General features: G+C 31.4%; 1 protein-coding gene across 1 annotated transcript; it reads right to left on the bottom strand.

Moving 5' to 3' along the window:
- Window positions 1-10,955: 10,955 nt before the first annotated feature.
- LOC100246982 (glycerophosphodiester phosphodiesterase GDPDL4) lies at window positions 10,956-19,636 on the bottom strand. The gene is made up of 9 exons (XM_002276721.5): window positions 19,340-19,636; window positions 17,662-17,955; window positions 16,075-16,190; window positions 15,459-15,960; window positions 14,465-14,503; window positions 14,034-14,318; window positions 13,005-13,150; window positions 12,115-12,598; window positions 10,956-11,659 (listed from the first exon to the last, which is right to left on the bottom strand). Exons 1-9 carry the CDS (start codon window positions 19,443-19,445, stop codon window positions 11,358-11,360), a joined length of 2,274 nt encoding a protein of 757 aa, XP_002276757.1. The 5' UTR covers window positions 19,446-19,636; the 3' UTR covers window positions 10,956-11,357.
- Between the last annotated feature and the right edge of the window lie 383 nt (window positions 19,637-20,019).

Genomic DNA, 20,019 nt, shown 5'->3' with positions numbered 1-20,019 from the left:
ATTGGTGTGTTACCTATTTTTCTTTAGTTAAAGTTATTTAATTTCCTTGTAATGATTAATGTTTTAATAAGAAGTAAAATAAAGTTGAATATATTAGTTTAAAAATATGATGGTTCAATTTGATATTATCTGATAAAAAGTTTAAATATAAATGAGTCAGCAAATTAAAAAATAATTTTAATTTTATATATGATTAATAATTCTTATTGTATTTAAAGTACCAACAAAAGTGATAACTAAATTTTACTATTAACAATTAAGATCAAAATAATCTTCATAACAGGTTTATTAATAATAGGGTTAATGATAATAGGTTTTATATTGTTAATAATAGGTTTTATATAAAGTACCTATTTTTCTTATTGTATGATTATTAATAATAGGTTTTATATAAAGACATTAAGAATTTGATATTCAATTGATATGTTTTTTTTAATTATGATGATAATAAGACCAGTTATTATGAGAAAATTCTATTAAATTTTATCATCATTAATATTATTTATCAATTTATAGTAATTCAATTCAAATTTATCTCTCTATGTAGTTACTTTTTTTTTAGTAAACTTAAATTTACCATGTAACAAAAATACTGTTTTAGTTAACTATTAAAATCTTAATATATAGAACTTGATAAATTTCTAATATAAAATTTTTAAACTTGATAGGTTTGATAAAACTTGATAAAATTTTTAAAATAATACTTCGAAAATAAAAAATTTTAAAATATAAAACTTGATAAATTTCTAATATAAAATTTTTAAATTTAAAACTTGATAATTTTAAAACTTGAAAAACTTGATAAAACTTAATAAAAATTTTAAAATAACACTTTGAAAATAACTTCCAATATAAAATTTTTGAACTTTCAAAATTAATAGTTCTAGTTACATTTTAGTAAAACATTTTAACCATGAATATTTAAAATACATTTCATTTATAAAGCCTTTATATTATTAATACTTTCAAAATATTTTACACTTGATTTCTTTCCATAACTCATTAATAGTTGTACCCAACGAAACAAAACAAAACCCATTCTTTCTCCCTCCCCAAAACCCACGGCCATACAAAAACAAGGCACCATTTCTTCCCCACAAAACCTACCCACAGTCGCCATTGCTTAGAGGAAGTCATGCCAAAGAAGCCCCTATGGTCGGTAAAGCTAAAGTCACCTCCAATAAACTCCCTTAAAAATAATTTTTTTTCTAGGTTTTGGTGAGGTTTGGATTTTTTTTTTTTTTTTTTTAGTTGGTATTTTGGAAATGTTTGTTATTAGGTTTGAGATTCCATTGTTATTGGGTTTATTTCTTAGTTGGTGCTTTTAGAAAAATTGAAAATGATATATGTTGTGAGTGTTTGTGGAAATGATTATGGGTTTGTCTCAAATGGAAATGTTTTGACAATAACCTCCTTCACCATTTTGATTTTATTCTCATTTAACCTTATATCTTCCATTGTTTGGTTGCCTAGAAAAAAATAGGAAAATGGGTGAAAATCTACAATGTTTGAAAACCTATTCTATCATTTTCCTATAACTTTTCAGTAACTACTTAAGAAATAAAAAATAATATGAAACATGCATATTTGACTCAATATCCTTTTCCTTTATTTTTTTATTTTTTCAATAATTGAAGATAAATAATTTTAGTTTGAAGTAAACATAAGACAGCCAAAGAATTTTTATAATGATATATGAGGAAAAATAAGTATTAATTTTCATAATTAAGTATTATTTTTATGGAAAAAATAATACATAAATTGATTTGTTATTTTTGTCTTGTTTTTTTTAATTGGAATGTGATTTGGAATCATGATATGTATAGGAGTCCACACCACACATTCACCTCGAATCATAATTTGCATATATTTTCTATTTTTATTATAAACAAACAATAATTAATTATATATTAAATGTAAGAATTCTTTTATAAAACTATGAATTTATTTTATGTTCTTAAAAATTAGTTCTAAAAAATTTTAAATTTGATATAGTAAAAATGATTTGCTACCTTAATTTTTTTAAATTATTTTCAAAAATTATTAATTTTTTAAGATAATTGATTGTAATATATTGTACTATATTGAAATTTTGAAATTGTTTTAATTTTTTAATTGCATATACAAGTCTAAAATGAGTTTGTTCATGTTTATAACAGATTTGGAAAATCTGAATTTATAAATACCAATGTCTAAATATGACAAATTTTAGTCACGGCCATTAAAAACTTGTGACCATAAGTCTACTTTTAGTCACAATCCATAATGAACCATGACCAAAATTTAGTGATCTAGAAGACATCATATGATTAATTTTAGTCATGATCTTTACCAGTTGTGACCATAAGTGTACATTTTGTCATAGTCACTTAATTAATCGCGACCATAGACCTAACATTTAGTTATGGTCACTTAATTAACCATGACCATGGACCTACATGTACTCATGATTAACGAATTGACTGTGACCATAAGATTATATTTAGTTACGGTCACTTAAATAACTGTGACTATAGACCTACGTTTAGTTACAGCTAAGGAATTGATTGTGACCATAAGATTACATTTAGTTACAATCAAGGATGAAAATATCGGTAATTACGGATATATCGGTAACTTGATTTTATGGATATATCGGAGAAATATCAGCAGATATTTTGGAAAAAAATTTCGGTATGCCAAAATTTGATCAAAACTCATGGAAATGTAAGAAAAACCTCATAGCAATGTAATTAGAAATATAATAGACAATTTAAAGTTGTTTTGTTGAAGAATTTGATATATGTATTATATAATTTACGATATTAAATGTAATTATATCATGTTGGTCGAGAAGAAACGTGAATTTTATAATTGTACACTCATTATCAAGCTTCATGAAAGACTTGATATAAAAATAGATAACAACTACAATGATATAAGTGAGATTAAAATTGGAAATTCACTCAAGTTGGACAATTATTTATTCTAATAAAAATACTAAAAAAATACATTAATTATTGTAGCAAATTCTTTTTTCCTTCTACTCTATTTGGGCATCTATTATATTGAAAAAAGAAAGAAAATAAACCTCATACATATTTAAAATAATTTATTCAAGAAGATTCTATCATTAAAAATTCCACAGAAGTTCCAAAAAAAAAAAAATGCCAGAAATAGTATGTAAGTGCAAAAGACAAAAATGTATATATTAATTTAAATTTAAAAAGAAAAGGTAAGAGTAATAAGTCAACATTGAAAAAAAGAAAGTTTACTTTAATAAAATTAAAATCTCATAAATTAAAAACTTCAAAAGTATCCCATCAAATCCTTTAAAATTCTTTCCTTCTAAAAATTCCCTCTACTCCAAATCCATTATTTCCTTTTTCATTTAAATCCCTTCATTCTAGACTATAAACGAAAATAATAACAATCTTCCTAATAAGTTATTAACATATAAAATAAAAAATAAAAAATAACAATCTTTTAATAATTTTGGAATATATTAAAAAAAATTTCAAGAAAAATGTAATTTTTTTCTTTTATCTAAATATATTACATTTAGAAATAATTGCTCTTCTAATATCGAAAATTAATAAATATTAGAAGAGTAATTTTTTTTAATAAATTATAAAAAGATCCAATAAAAAAATATTTATTCCTTTATTCAGGCATATTAAAAAAAGACAATATTCTAAAAATAGGTAATAGAAAAAAAATATCATAATGAAAAGGTTTATTTCTTTTAATGGATGCCAGAGACCCAATGGTGAACAAAGTCTCCAACCACCTCTAGCCATGGCACCGCCTAGAAGGCAAGGTGGTCATGGTCACCGGCGCTTCCTCTGCCCTCGACCGCGACTTCTATCTCGACCTCGCCAAAGCCGGCTCCAACATCATCGTCGCTACTCGTCGGACCCATCGCCTCAATTCTCTCTCTGCCACGAAATCAACCACTCTTCACCTGCCCTAACCCTCCTCCAAGCCCTAACACCACCGTATGAGTCGTGGCTGTGTAACTTGACCACACCGCCGATGGTCCCACCATTAACTCGTCCGTTCATATTCTGGTGTTAGAGGTACAAATCTTTTTTCACAAAATCTACGAAAAATCTCTGAAATAAAACGAAACAAAACGATTTTTCTCCGAAATTTTCCAACTGGAGGCGATTTTTTCACAAAATCGTCGAAATTTCTCTTTTTACCGAAATTTCTCCAATTTTTGGCGAAATTTATGGATATTTCTACCGTCGACATTTCACCCTCCTCTTTCATTTCATCGCCGACCAAAAAACGAAATTTTGTCGAAATTTCGTCAAAAAAAACAGAAATTTTCATCTTTGGTTACAATCACTTAATTAATCGTGACCCTAAGATTTCATATAGTTTTGGTCACTCATGTACCCATGACCATAAGTTTACATTTAATCCATCAAGCTGACATTTAGTCATGGTAACTTACTTGATCAAAACCATAAGCTTACATATAGTCGCGGTTGCTAACTAACCCGTGACTATAAGTGTACATTTAGTCACGGTTTATTACTTGACCATGACTATAGGTTTTCAAAAAAAAAATCATATGGTCACGATCACTTAGGAAACCGTGACCAATACCTTTACATGTGCCTCCTATTGTGATGCTCAGTCACAGATGCATAAGACCGTGACAATAGGTTTTAGTCACGGATTAATAAGATTTGTTGACGGTTGGCAACCGTCACCTAAAATCCTATTTCTTACGGTGAATAATAATAATAATAATAATAATAATGTAAAATAAATGTGAAAATTAAAATAGAAGAAAAATAAATAAAAAGAGAGAATAGCTTAATTGTTAAGACTCTCTTTATTAATTCATAAACCCTTATTTATATGCTAAAGAATAATATCAAGTAACAGCACAAACATGGTAATAGTATTATCATCCATAAACTACCATAAATATTTATAATAAATAAAGACTTATCAATTTTATTTTTATTTGAATCAACATACATGAAGGTAAGTAAATTAAGAAAACATTCATATCCATTTCCAATTTATACCCACATAGGCATCTCATTTATTTCTATAAATTTCATATAAACTTAATGGGACCAATATCCATTCATTCAAAATTCAACCAACTACCCATTACCCATTCAATAATCACTCATAACACTTCTTACCCATTTCATAATGATCCAAATTTTTATTACCCATTTCAACCTGGCTACACAAAATTTTCTTCAACAAAAAAACTATGGACAAAATTGTAAATTTGATTTGTTTTTCATTTGAGAGGACAATTTCTAATTTGTCCTCTAAACTCTTCTTAGAAATGTCATTTTAAGCAATTTAATACTTAATTTCGTTGAAAATGGATTTCATAAATGAACACCCAATTTTCTAGTGAATTCTTTCAATTTTCATAAAATGAAAACAAAAATACTTTGAATCTTTAATTTCTACAAGAAATCTTCAAAAATTTCTTCTTCTTTTTTTTCAATCTTTCAAGTATCCTTTGAAATGAGAGGAATAATATATTTATAGGCTTAATTTATTTTGCATTATGACAATTAATTGGTTTATCATTTTCTTTATCAAATTGGTTTATGTGGAACCCACTAAGACATGTCACTTATTAACATGTGGTAATCAGTATATAAAATTTCGTGTCTCTTCAAATGCTCCCATTTAATTCACAATTAGAAATCCTAGTGCTAAAAGAATTTGAAGTATGAAATTTTATAGACCAAAAATTTAAGCCAATTAAATTTCTTTTTAAATTTTGTTTTATTTATTTATGTTGATTTTATTTTATTTTTAAAAAATTTTAATTGATAATTAGAAATCTTAATCCTAAAAGGATTTGAAGTATCAAATTTTATTTTATTGAGTGAAAATTAAAATTAAAAATCCTAAGTGGCAATGTCATTTGAAAAATACTGAGCCTATAAATAGACCTCATACTTCTCATACGTTCCCCATCATATTTTTGCTCTTTTAGAATGACGAGAAATTGACTTTCGGATGGCTTTGATTGATACGGTAACACTCTCTCTTTCTGTCTTCTATTATTTTCTTTTTTTAAAAAAATTCTCAAGAAAATTCCGTGCTCCATATTTTCATAGGTGAGTAGGATCATGAACACTCGAGATGCACTTGACGTTCGAAGCACAAAGCCAGGGTGGAACCTGAATTTGGTTTGTTGAGCCACCCTTTTGAATTATTATAGTATAGAATTTGGTTCAACTTTCAATTGGATATTATAATATTGTGGAGTTACCGTTGCAACAGCCAACACCCTCCTCAATTATTTGATGCTGGCTACAATTCTTTCATGATGGAGACTTGTTTTTTTTTTTTTTTTTTTTTTGAATATTTTGAATATAATATTATATACACAAATTTTCTCCAATAAAAATAAATATATCATCTGATATTTCTTACAAAGATAAAAACATCATTTTAAGTAATCTAGTGGTTAATTATGGATGAAAAAGGATTTCATTAACAAACAATAAATTATCAAATCTTTTGATAAAAAGAAACCTTCCCGTCTTCTTTTCTTTAAGAAATTTATGAATTTTCTTGAAATCTTTAAGAAATCTTGAGTCTTCAAAGAATTTCTTAATTAACTTTCTAAACTTTCTTCAACCTTTCTCATTCACCTCCAAATGAGAGAAACTTTAGAGAAACTTTAGGTTGGAAATTTTATTTTGATATTATCTTTTGATTTTTTTAAAGATAATAATGTATGAGAGGAACTTCAGGATGAGAATTTTATTTTGATATTATTTTTTGATTTTTTTTAAAGATAATTATCTTATTTATTTATTTTAGTTAATACTTCTCATTCCAAATGACACTTCAAAATATCGAAGAAAATTTGAAAAAAATTTAAAGAAATTCCTTGAAGACTCAAGATTTCTTTTTTCAAGAAGATTCAAAAGTTTTATTTTGAAGAAAAGAAGACTAGAAAATTTCTTTTTATAGGAAAACTTCATAATTTATTATCTTTTGATCCAAAATCAGTACTAAATCACTTAAAAATGTGTTTTTGTCTTTGTGAGAAGAATCAAAAAGGATATTGGAGATTGTCTTCTCTTGTTATCAAATTTATAATTTTGTCCACAATTTTTTCATTTGAGAAAATTTATGTGTATAAATTTCTAGCACACCTAGTGAGACAACTCTGTCTCTCATCTCTTTCTTATAAGAAATCTACACTACACCATATGGAGTCTTAAAAAGAAGACAAATGTGATCATCAAGGAATCAACTCTACCTATTCGGATCCAATCAAAGTGGTTGGAATTAAAGCAAGTTTTGGTCCAATGACTCAAAGCAAAGTGAAAGTTGCTTCATTTCCTAAGATAACCATGGTTCTAAAGCAACTTCAAAAAAAAATCCAAGAATCTCCTTAGAACTCCTAGGAGCAATGAAAAACAAGGAAGAGGAAGAAGACAACCATAAAGAAGAAGATGATGATGCTCATGATCATGAACAAGCAGAAAATGATGAAGAAGAAGATCATAAGGAGGAGGAGAAGAAGACTATGAAAAAAAAAAGATGATGATGAAGATCATGAAGAAGAAGAAAAAGACCATGAATAAAAAGAAGATGATCATGAAGAAGAAGAAGAAGATCATGATCATGAAGAAGAAGAGAGAAAAAAATTCTATGAAAAAGAATGAGACAATTACAAAAAAGAAGAGGAGGAAGAAGTTTAGAGGAGAGGGAGGAAGAGGAGAAGGAGAAGAAGAAAACAAAGAAGAAGAAGAGAAGAATGAGAAGAACAACAACAAGATGAGGATGATGAGGATGATGATGAAAAAGTAAATAAATAAAGATGACCATTTCTTTTTCTTTTAAAAAAAAAATGAAAGACAATAAAGAAGAAAAAGAAATAGAAAAAAATAAAGGGAGTAGATAACCATTTTGTTTTTATTAAAAGAAGAAAACCATGAAGTAGAAGACGACATCCATGTAGGAAGAAGTTTAGAGAAGAAGAAAAATAAAAAGACCATGAAGAAAAAGTAGAAAAAAAATTAAATAGAGTATATGATCATTTTATTTTATTTTATTTTATTTTTTTAGAAGAAGAAGAAGAAGAGCATTTTGTTTTTTAAGAAGAAGATGATGATGAATAAAAAAAAACCATGAAGATGATGATGATGATCTTGGAGAAGTATATGACCATGAAGAAAAAAAAAACAATGAGGCTAGTGGAGGAGGAAGTAAAGGAAAGTATGATTAAGGTTGTTAAGGAACACAAAATGCATACTGAACTCAAATCCTATAAGTTTAAACTTTTAGGAAAATTAGTTATTCAAAATGGTATTAGAGCTTGGCTTGGTAGAAGGTCTTGCATTTGAATTGTCTCTCTATAATTTGCATTTCCCTCATTTGTTTTGTTGGATATAAATCTAAATTTGCAATTTGTTGGATATAAGTCGAAATTCTATCTATCTCTCCACGTGAAAACCCATACATGAGAGAGAGTGTTAAGGAGCATGATATGAATATTAAACTCAAATCCTTCAAGTAACCCTACAAGTTTAAAACTTTTAGGAAAATTGATTAGTTTAACAAGGGTTGGGGACTAGTGGACAACAAAAAAGAAAAATGAGGTTGGTGTAAGAAAAGATTAGGTTCTCTTCTTTCTTTTTCTTTGTTATGTATCTTCAATTTTTTTTTATTTTATATGTGATAGAAAAAATAAAGAGTAGATGACCATTTTGTAAGGATGGGGATAAAAAAAAATGCGAAGGAAGAAGGGAGAAAAAAGAAGAAGACGTAGAAGAGGCAAAGGAAGAAATGAAGGAAGAAGAAGAAGAATTTCAAAAGATATTTCAAAAATCGAATTTGACATAAAAAATTTATACCATATTTCCTTAGAAGAAGTAGAAACAAAAAGAGGGAGGGCGGTTGACAATACTTTGGAGACAAAATATTAAACTTGTTAGTAAAATATACTTCTAGGTACAAAGTCCTAAATTGGTCACTACATAACTTATGTACCAAAATTTTTGTGATAAAATATTACATGCATCATTATTAAAAACTTGACAAAAGATTGTATATTAATTTTTTTTTTTCATGGTAAAAAGCTTGGTAAATAAAAACAACTTTTTTCATAATGTTTTATTTTTGCCACTAGTTGTTTCAATCACATTAAATTTGCTTACAACCTACTTTTATCCCTCATTACATTACCAAAGTTGAAGAGTTTAACAAATGCTCATTAAAAGTTCAATTGCAAGAAGAATAGTTTATGGATGTAATCAATTTTCAACTAATTAAATCATGGATACTTCAACATCAAGTACAAGACAAACATATTGATTAGAGCATGGTGGATTGCATATGTGTGGAAGATGGAAAGATATACGTGATGTGCACAATCTAATTTACATGAATGAGATCTAAACATCAATGCATTTACTTTAAGAATTTTCAAGAGAAAAACTATTGGAAGTATCTTAGGAACTTGAATTATAGTGATCCTCATAATTACCTTCGGAATATTCATGCTTTATAAATGCAATAAAATAAAAAATAAAAAATAAAAAATAAAACTATTTTAATTATATTTCTATTCAAATCCTTATATACTACGTTTAGTTGACAAGATATGAGATGATATATATATATATCCAAAAATATCATATCCCATTTAAAAGAAATCATATCATATGAACATGATATTCTAAATTATCATATCCAAATAGATATGTTATGTTATATTATGTTTATATTTAATTTGTTAAATGAATAAATAAAATAATATAAAAGATATATATATTATTTTCATTGTTTAAAATAAAATTTATATCGCATTTTAATATTTTCTATTTAAAAAATTGAAATTTCTCTTATATTTAACAATATTCATGCTTTGTAAAAAAAATATATATATGATATATGATATATGAGATATGAATATTTCATATCCTAACGGGATTAACATATCTTATGTAGAGGGGATAAAAAATAAATAAATAAATAAATAAAATAAAATAAAAGTTATAATATCCCGTTGAATATAGGATAGGATAAGTGATGGGAGAATTTTTCTCATCGTATCACCAACCAAACATGAGATATAATATAATAGTCTCTTTCTTATCCCATCTCATGATATAATATCTGCACATTCATTATAAGTTGACTTCCTTTCTGCTTTCTAGACCTCTTGTATAACAAAATTTCATGTCTACGATTTCCATCTATGCTTTGGCTAAATCTTATGTATAACATTTCACAGATTCATTGTCCCATAGCAAGTTAGGATGAGCAGTCGATATGTCAATCGGAGTTCTATTGTTCACTATCAACCCTCTTTATTCTTATTCATTAGTACCTGTTCGTTCATAAAAGAAGTTTAAACCGGAAAAAGACGAGAAGGGGGAGAAAGTGATAGTCATTGATGATGCACTTTGCATTATTTATGAATGCATCTATAATACATATATTTTTATATATTTTTTGTGATTTTTCAGTAACCGATTTTGCTACCAAAAATAAAGGAGAACTTTGGATATGTGTGTGGTCCAAATCAACCATATTCTTTGAATAATAAACTAATATAAGAGTGTTCTGAAACAGAGAAATATCGAATCAATTTGGAAATTATTTCCAAAAACCAGTTTTCTTTTAATAAAAAAAAAAAAAAGAAGGAAAAAGGCATCAATTTTTCCATATTCACTGATCACAACCTTGTCTTGTGAAATTTTGTTTAAGCCTATAGCGTATATAGATTGTTGTCATCAAATCAGAAATTCAATGAGAGAGCATTGGGCGTGTAACCTTTTTATTGACATGTATCCGAAATTAACTCCATTTCCACAATGTTTTTTGTGCTAATTCCAGAAGCTTCTCGCCTGAAATTTGCGTAACGAAATCCCGAAAACACATCGTAATTCATAACCAATGCTCGAGATTAAATGCAGAAAAAAAGTATCCAGTTTTGCAGGGCAAGCTCAAGATTAATCAAAACCAATGGCTTTTTCCGTGCAGATTCTCCAACGAGGTTAAACAACTGCACATGTTCAGTCAGTAGGGAGATCCTGTCGAGGTTTTAACTTTAAAATCATACATGCATCATACATACCCAAAGAACAATCATGGACAAATCTTACAATAATGAAACAGAAAACAATGCTGACTACAAAGAATCCATTCGTGGATACGTCTCTCAGAAAATAAGTACTCAGAATACATGAGGAAGAATGAACATACCTACAATATATATTGATGACCAGAAGATGATCATTGCGGTTTAGGGGAAAAATCTGAATTAGCTCTGTGACGAGGCAGCAAAAGATCCAGGCAGTGGAGGATGGACATACTGGTGATCTAAAATGACTGCATGTGATCTTGTAACCTTTTCATAGCAGCAGAACGGCCACAAGGAGCACAGCAAGATTGGACAGGACAATGCATGTGGCAATTCTAGGTTGCCCGTTTGGTGAGGTGGGAGCAGGTGCTGTAGTTCCAGCGTTTGTGCTGGAAGTCGGGGTAGCTGGTGCGACTTCTTGTAGTGGAGGTTCAGCCACATCAGACTCTGTCAGCACCGGGTATGGAGCCAGAGCAGGTGGCATGTCGTCGCTAGTGATGACTTGCATGAGACTGCCAGGCTGAACAGGACTCATGTATGACGGTGCATTCTTGTACTTTAAGCATCGGTTCTCTGCATAACCAAAGACAGTAAATTTTGTGTATTATTTCAAGGTTGGATGTCTTGGACAGATGAATAGCTGTATAGAATAGCTGAACTTATTTTAAATCCCTCACCCACACCAAAACAATTAAAATAAAAGGGTTTAATGACTGAATAAACAAAAGATTACAACTGCTATTATCATTATGGAGCAACATGGTTTTGCAAACAGCACATTTGTATTTCTTAGAACAGTAACAAGTATTTTAATGTAATACCCCACCTAGTACATAACTGAAGGATGAACCGTGAATTTAAGCAGGATTTTTAAAATAACGACAATAAGATATTTGTGACAGGTAAACATAACCCAAATAAAATGATGATGTATGATGCTCAGGAATCAAGCCAGGTAATCTGAAAACCATAGCAAATAGTCTTGCATAATTTGAAAATAAGTTTTAAATAGAAAGGTGGAATCTTACTTCTATATGAAGCAGCTGTTTGAGGGAAGCTTGTGATTACACCATCAATTCCAGCTCCCGTGACAAATGAGTTGATTTCTACGGTTGCATCTGAGAAGAAGTCCCATGCCTGAGATATAAACTCATTATCAAAGCGTTGTACATAAACGGGGAGATTATTCTTCTTGAGCCTTGATACAATATCCGTAGCACCAGTGATGAATGCCTTGTTCTCAGGATAGATGGAATCTTTGCTGATAACCACAGAAGTGGCAAATTTCTTGATGTCCTCAATGGTTGCATCAGAGGCATCACGGATATTTTCATCAACTCTGTACACAAGCTCATAATTCTTCTTCTTTTCCTTGAACTCCTTCAGCACAGAACTGTTGGTGGACTGAATCATTACTCTGGGTGTGGTTACATTATCATAACCAGCTTTGCTCAAGGCGTCAAGGACTGCATCTGTGACGCTTAATCCCACCTTCACAAGGAAGGCTGCATGCTGAAAGAATAAAGATAGTCTGAATTGTTAATCTTCCCAGCATAGATTCAATTCTGGGCAGGAAGTCACCACATTCCCTACTGGGGCAAAACAGGTAACTATCACACAAATCAGCAGCCAACAAGCCATTGGCATGGTGAGATAACTGAAAGGTGGGTTTCACACTGTCCCTAAGGATGTGCAACCAAACGAGAAGTTTGGCGGTATTGCTTAGGAACATTGTAAGGCAAACATATTCAGGCACCTTAGTCACTACTTATGAAGTCCACTCATCACCTTTAGCCACATCAACTGGAGCATCCAATCATGTGGTGAGGAAGTGAAGTGCAGAGAGCTTATAATGTTCAGCGTGTAAAACAATTCTTGGTGCAAGAATTCTATTCAAGGAATGGTGTAGCACACTCACCTCAATGCCGATCAAGACACCACCAGAAAGAGAATTTGCTTCTTTTGCAATGCTCAAAAAGTCTGACAATGACACCAATTTCCCAGCAGTTTTGGCTGCTGGATTTCGGGACAATCTGAAAGTTGAATATGGGTTTGATATTGCCGCTGCAATGAATATCAGAGGCCAATAAATACAGGGAAGTTGAATCCTTTAAATCGTCTCTACTTTATTGAATACAACATATGCCAGAGGAGCAGTAATTAAAGTTCATCATCCAAAGGGGTTGAGGAAAGAGTTGGAAGGGGCAGAAAGAATGTGATGCTCTTCATACATCCATGACGCTTTTACAAAATATGTTTTTTTTTCTAAAACCATTCTCAACAGAAAAGACAACAAAAAGGAATACTTCACCATGCCAAAATTTTATACCATATTTCAACAAAATGATACCATCAAACCTCAAATCCACCCTATCCAGAACATATATGCTGTAGTCCCTTATAGGCAGGGTTGACGAAAGCTCTCTACTTCACCATGCATGTGTGTGCATCTAACATGTGCATATTAAATGATACAGAGAATATGAATGTAAAATAACAAGACCTAAACTGATCCTGACTAAGAGTCCAGTCCAGGTCTGGAAATATCCTACCCAACTCCAATGTACAACATTATAAATAGGGCTGCCTGGCAGGACAATACAAGCAAATTATCCCATAACATGCCTTCTTTCTGCCCCCACATTAAGTCACAACAATCCCAACTACAAAATTGTATGAATTGTCATCCAAATAATCAGCAAAAGTAAGGAATGTTAAACATCAGGTTATTGTAAAAAATCTGTTAAGAGACCAACTAATCTGTTAATGTATACTTTTTTCTGTTTCAAGCATATATTATTCCTTAATTATTAAGAAGAAAAATAGCTAAGCTCTGATGGTACAAGGTTACTAAACCACATAACAAGTGTCAATCAAAATTTAAAATATGTGTATGCATGCACAGTTGTATTTAGCTCACTTAAAACATGTTCCAGCTTCAACTTACGGGTCAAGCTACGAATATCCTCCCAAGTGAGGTTGAAGGTAAATATTCCACTGCCTTTTTGAAGCTCTGTAATAGTTGTTGTAAAAGTGCTGAAAGGTGTTTGGGCAACTTTTGTGCTATCCATAAGATTAATAGAGCTTAAGCAAATTGGTGTGCCATCCTTTGTCATTTGAACATTACAATCAAGAACATCTACACCATCTGAAATGGCTTTGGTATATGCCAAATCAGTACAAGAAGGGTAGTCTCCACTTGCTCCATTGTATGAGATAATTAAAGGCTTTTCTGAAGCATGACAAGGTAAAAGAAATAAGTTGATACTGATGCAATAATTGTACCACTCCAGCAAAGTGCAAGCTTCAATACAAGCCATAGGCAAAGAAGAAGAGTAAATTCTTTAAAAAGGAAGCACTACATAATAAAGTGAGTACCTTGTCCTGAAGCATTTTTGCCAATGTGAGCAAAGCAATCTGCAGTATTAGGACATCAGAAACCAGAAAAATATTTCAAACCAAGGGATCAGTGGTTTAATGGTAAAATTACAAAAAAGGTGGAACAAATGACATGAACTTTAAGTATTATAGAAATCACATGCAATTCTAAACAAAGGGAGTTTCATTCCTTTATAACTGTAATGAAATTCTAGCTCATTTTTTCATGTTGGAGAAGTAATCACTATCCAAATCCAAATGGAATGAAATCATTTTGGTTCCTTAAAGGAAGTATAGGTTTTGAATTTTGCTTGACCTTGATGACAATAGTGAAAACATGGGAGAGTTGACCTACAGTAGAACCATCATTATTAGAATGAATTTGGAAAATCTCCTAGAAGTACAATAAGATATAGTAGGGAAGTGTCTTAATTGTTAGAAACTATTACATTGCCCAGAAAACAAAAAAACAAAAGAACACTACCATGTAGCTGGGATGCAAAAACCACATAAGGAGGCATATACAACAAAAAACACATACTACAAGAAATTAATTTAATAATGAGAAAGCATAGGGAGCACCAATTGAGGACAATATGAGGGGAAGTTGTTTGAGGTAGTATAGCCATTTGCAAAACAATTAACAACTGCACACTCATGGACTACACATAATTCAAGAAGGCAACACAAAGAGAAAATGGAAGCCTAAAAGCATGTGGGAGGATGCAGTGAGGGAAAAGCATTATAGTCTATGGTTTTTTGAACCACCAATAGCTAGCTTAAAATTTTCCAGTTTATCTAAAGAAAAATGGACAACTTGAACAAAAAACTACTTCTGCTTCAGAAAGTAATGTTGTGCAACAGCCAACATGAATAATTAATGCAACATGTACAAAGTGACTTAGAATTCAACCAATTTCTCAAAATTTCAACTGATAACTCCATTTTTCTTAAAAGTCTTATTCTCATTAACCAGAAGAAGAGAACAACTTACCTATGGCTGCCGATGGAGTTATTGGGAAGTCAGATAGTACACCATCGACCGAGAAGGCATCATTGTCAATGAAATTCAAGACCTCAGCTATTGGATCATAACTGTAATTGTAGCTAAAAGGAATATCGTTGATAAAATCTGATCCAAAAACTTCCAATCCTTCTTTATGAGCATTTTGTACAACTAAGGTAGAAGATTCCAAATATGAATTCTTATTCACAGGCCATATGTAACCTTTGGGAACAAGAATTCCAGAGGCAAATGTCTTTATGAATGTAAGATTATTTAGGAGAGAACCATAAGTTTGGTTGGTTGAGGGATCTGTTTCCTCTTTTTCTAGAAATCGGAAGATCAATTTCGTCTTCGTTGCTTTAAATCGTTGCGAGACACCTCTCAGAAAAGCCACCTCTGGTGATGAGATATAATCAACTATAACACTTTTAGATACAGAAAGTACAAAGTTTCTCATACTCAGATTGTGTTTTGTATAGAATACATCATGCTGCAGAAGCATTAAAACAAATTAGATTGGCCAAAACATAACTGAGCCACCAAATCCTATAAACAGTATAATCTCAAAACCAATAAAATGCAATATTTATAATTCAAGATTTACCTGAAGATTCAACCATAAACCTGGTGGCCTTATTAGCTTAACCATCTCTTGAACGGTAAGAATTGGGAAAAGATTACCATCAAACCTACCACTTCGAGAATAAACTCCTTGATTTACTGCCAGGGCAACAAAGATTTTGTCAGTATTTATTAGATAAGGGATCACTTAAAATTGCAGCAAGCAAAGCAACAAGTTGACCAGCATCCAGAAGCAGCATCAGTAGAACTCTTTATAAGAACCAATTCTTAGTTTCAGAATTCCAAAAGTAGACAATCTAGAAGACTGAACTGGCAAATCAAGGATGCTATCTCCATAGAGGTTGCTTTGACCATCAAACAATGCATATCTCAGTTAAAAATGAACTGTTTGCCCAATTGGTCCACCCATTGAACAATGAACTAGGCAGATGATGATGAATCAACCAGTTAGAAATGTGAGATTTTATCCTGAGAGACGCACGCACACATACACACAGAGAGAGGTTGCTTTGATGACCAACAAAGGCGTTTCTCAATTTCAAACTGAACTGTTTGCCCAATTGGTTCACCCATTAAACTTTCTGAATTAGGCAGGTGAAAATGAACCAACCAGTTAGATTTATGAGATTTCATCCTCCCCAAGAGAGACAGAGAGAAGAGAGCTCAATTCAGTATAAATAATTGCAAGTTTAAGGCAACCTATTCAACTAGAAAAATGTTATAAAGAATATGTAAGTAAAATGTCACACATAGTTGAGATGAGTGTTTAGGAGTATGCAGTAGCAAGACTGGACGCAATGCTAGAAATGAATTAAGAGAAAACCCTGGGAGTAGTTCCCATAGGGAACAAAACAAAGAGGGGCACTGACATAGTTTAGTTAAATGATCTCTGCAGACAGCACCAATGAGAAGGAATGCTCTGCCATTTTTGGGGATTTCTAATATGAAAAGAAAACAACTAAATATAACATTATGAAACAAGTGAAATATTTTAAAGATCAGGAGATAAAAGAATATACAGCTAAATGAATTGAGAGAATAGGAACAGGATCCAAACAATCAATCCTAAAGCTGTGGAGAAAAGGCTTGGACAATGATGAGCGGACACCAATCTTATGGACTATGATAATAGGAGAAATTCACACAGAATAAAGCACAACCCTAACAGCAAGTTAATGACCATCATGTCACTATGTGTCTACAGCCACAGTCTAAGAAATTATTAATTTATGCATAATTGAAATTCCTTTTCAACAAGCACATGATGGACATCTCTTGTCTATGATAGTCCAAGGCCTCAAGCACAATTTTAATTCAGAAGGAGAACTAGTCATCCTAATAGGATGTGTATTTTTGTCTCTTCTTATGGGTTAGTAAAATATCCTCACAAAGAAAAGAATGACCCATAGAAATCTCAGAAGCCCCAGATGTTGATATATGGATTACAACCCCATAGTTCCCAGTTTACCTATATGGCAGCTTCAAACAAAACAATGACAAAAGATGAAACATCTGACCATATACCAAGGAACTAATAAATATGACATCAAAGCATCATATTTGCTCATGGACAGTCAATATTAAGAAAAAAAATACAATTTCAACTTACAAGCAACAGTTTCGAGGTCAGTAAGTGTAAAATCAACAGAAAACCATCCTGGCGTAGAGACTCCATTGACAAGGTAGACATTATTCCTGTTTTTGAAAACAATTGAAATATCGGAAGCATTCTCTAGCTTCATATCAGGAAAGCAAATTCCAGCTCCATCTTTTGTTAATTGCACATCACACCAGAGGACCACATTGGACAAACTGGTCATTAATGCCAAACTATATGCAGCTGAACTAGAATCAGGAAATAGCCCTGAAAACCCACCACGTGCTATGACCAAAGGTGCATTTCCTACAAAAGGAAAGAATTAATTAGTTAATTAGGTTAACATGTGGCCAGAGAAAATGTCTGACGGGGTACAAGAACAACATTCAGAAAGCATTAAGAATAAGCCAAGCCAGAAATGTTGACGGAACTTAAAATTTTTAAACCTACTAAGAATTTATATTATTCTAACATGATTTCCACAAGTTCATTGCTTTAGCTACCTGACAATAAGTCAAAGGAACAGAGAGCAAGTGTGCTATGAATTCTCAACCCAATAAAGTACATTGTTTCATTCAGGTTTCACTGAAACATTAAAAAGTTATATGCAGACAGAAAGCAAGGGATGCTACATACAAGCTTTTTAGCTTCTTCAAAAATATGGTTATGATAATCAAAATTTCACAATTGGATCATGTGAAAGAATAGAACAGAAAATAAAAGGGAAAAAAGAAAGAAAATAAAATAACCTTTCAGAGCATCCTTTTCCTTTACAAATAAGAAATCAATTGGCACGTATTTTGACACAGTCAAAGACGCACCTGAATCACTAAGTTTTTGCTGGAACACAATTGACACCACCACAACCAATACTAATGTTGTTCGGAACTCCACACTTTACCTTGAGATCATTCTCCAAATTCAGTCACCAAAAAATTACAACAAAAATAATCCAGCTAATAGAACTAAGTACATGCCTAATGACCACGATAAAAAACTGCTAACAGCCATAAAAGAAAAAAAAATCTAAAAGAAGAGCTCCAAGAAGGCAAATTTATTCAACCCAACTTCAGATCTGCAAACCATCGTTTTAGTTGCCAAGCAAGCTAAATGACCACTATAGAACTTCTTTAAGAACTATTCAGAATACAAATTCGCCTAGCTACAGGTCTTGGTCCGGAGCCATTACAAGAAGAGATCTTGTACTAGACATCAACAAATCTGCCAAACGCTTCAATCTTTCATAACGAGCTCAGAATACCTTCCTAATTTACCAAATCAACATTCTTTCTCACTCTCAACAAAGAAATCGAAGTTCAGTATCATAAAATTTCTCATTCCTTTTTCAATCAACAGCGAAATGGTCTCAAGCTGATCACTCGAGATAGTTGACACCATTTTTCCACCAAATATAGCAAAACTCACATCCTAGACTTAAATAGCCAAAGATTATTAGAAACTTAGGAAATTAGAAAAAAAATTCTTAATCTCAAATTTTCATCCACTCAGATGAGCTCAACACCACAATCTCAGCCCAGCTGATTCCAGCTTTCCACTTGTTTTTCCACTTTCTCCCCAAACAGAAAATAAATAAACAATAATAACAACAATCTTCACTATCATTCCCTATCATTTCCCTTCCCCTCAGCTTTCTCAGCAACCAAACACAGGAAGAGAGAGTGAACTTTACCGTTGAGTGTCTGCCAAGAGCTGGTTCCGTTTGTAGATCCCTGAGCAGAGACCAAAGCAACTGAGTGGAGAAGAAACAGGAGAATGACCTGCCGGAGCTTGGACATTGCTGGATAATATCGCCGGAGTAACCTCCAAGGTGTGGGAGTTCCGACGATCTCTCCGGTGAGGTTTGTGAGATAACGTTGGGAACTGTGAGATTTGGCAATGAGGCCTGTGAGGAGTTTGTGGCTATCCAAGCTGGCTTTTAGTACATTTTGCAAATAATTTATAAAATCAATAAATTATTAAATGAATTCATTTATAAGTGTGTAAGAAAGTTTCCATTATTACGCGTTCCCACGAATTGATTGTCTGACCCGGCTCGGCTCGGATTCCGCTGCTTAGCCGATCATATGTTTGAGGCCCACTCGTTAATAATAATATTTTAAATACACCCACTATTTCTCTTTCCACACCCATTGCCCTTTATTTTTCTACCCGACAAGAGGATGAAAGGAGGTGTCCAGACCAAACAAATATGATTTATTTAATATCAACCTTGTTTCTATTTATTTTTGTGAAAAATTATATAACACTTCATTGAGCTGATGGAGAAAGAAAATCAATCAAACAGTTTCAAAAAATATATATTTTGTAAATAAAAAAAAAAAATTCACTGTGATGCCTTTTTATAAAATT

The sequence above is a fragment of the Vitis vinifera genome, chromosome 19, assembly GCF_030704535.1.
Source record: "Vitis vinifera cultivar Pinot Noir 40024 chromosome 19, ASM3070453v1".
In the NCBI taxonomy this organism is placed as follows: Eukaryota; Viridiplantae; Streptophyta; class Magnoliopsida; order Vitales; family Vitaceae; genus Vitis; species Vitis vinifera.
This window is presented reverse-complemented; position numbering and strand designations above follow the sequence as displayed.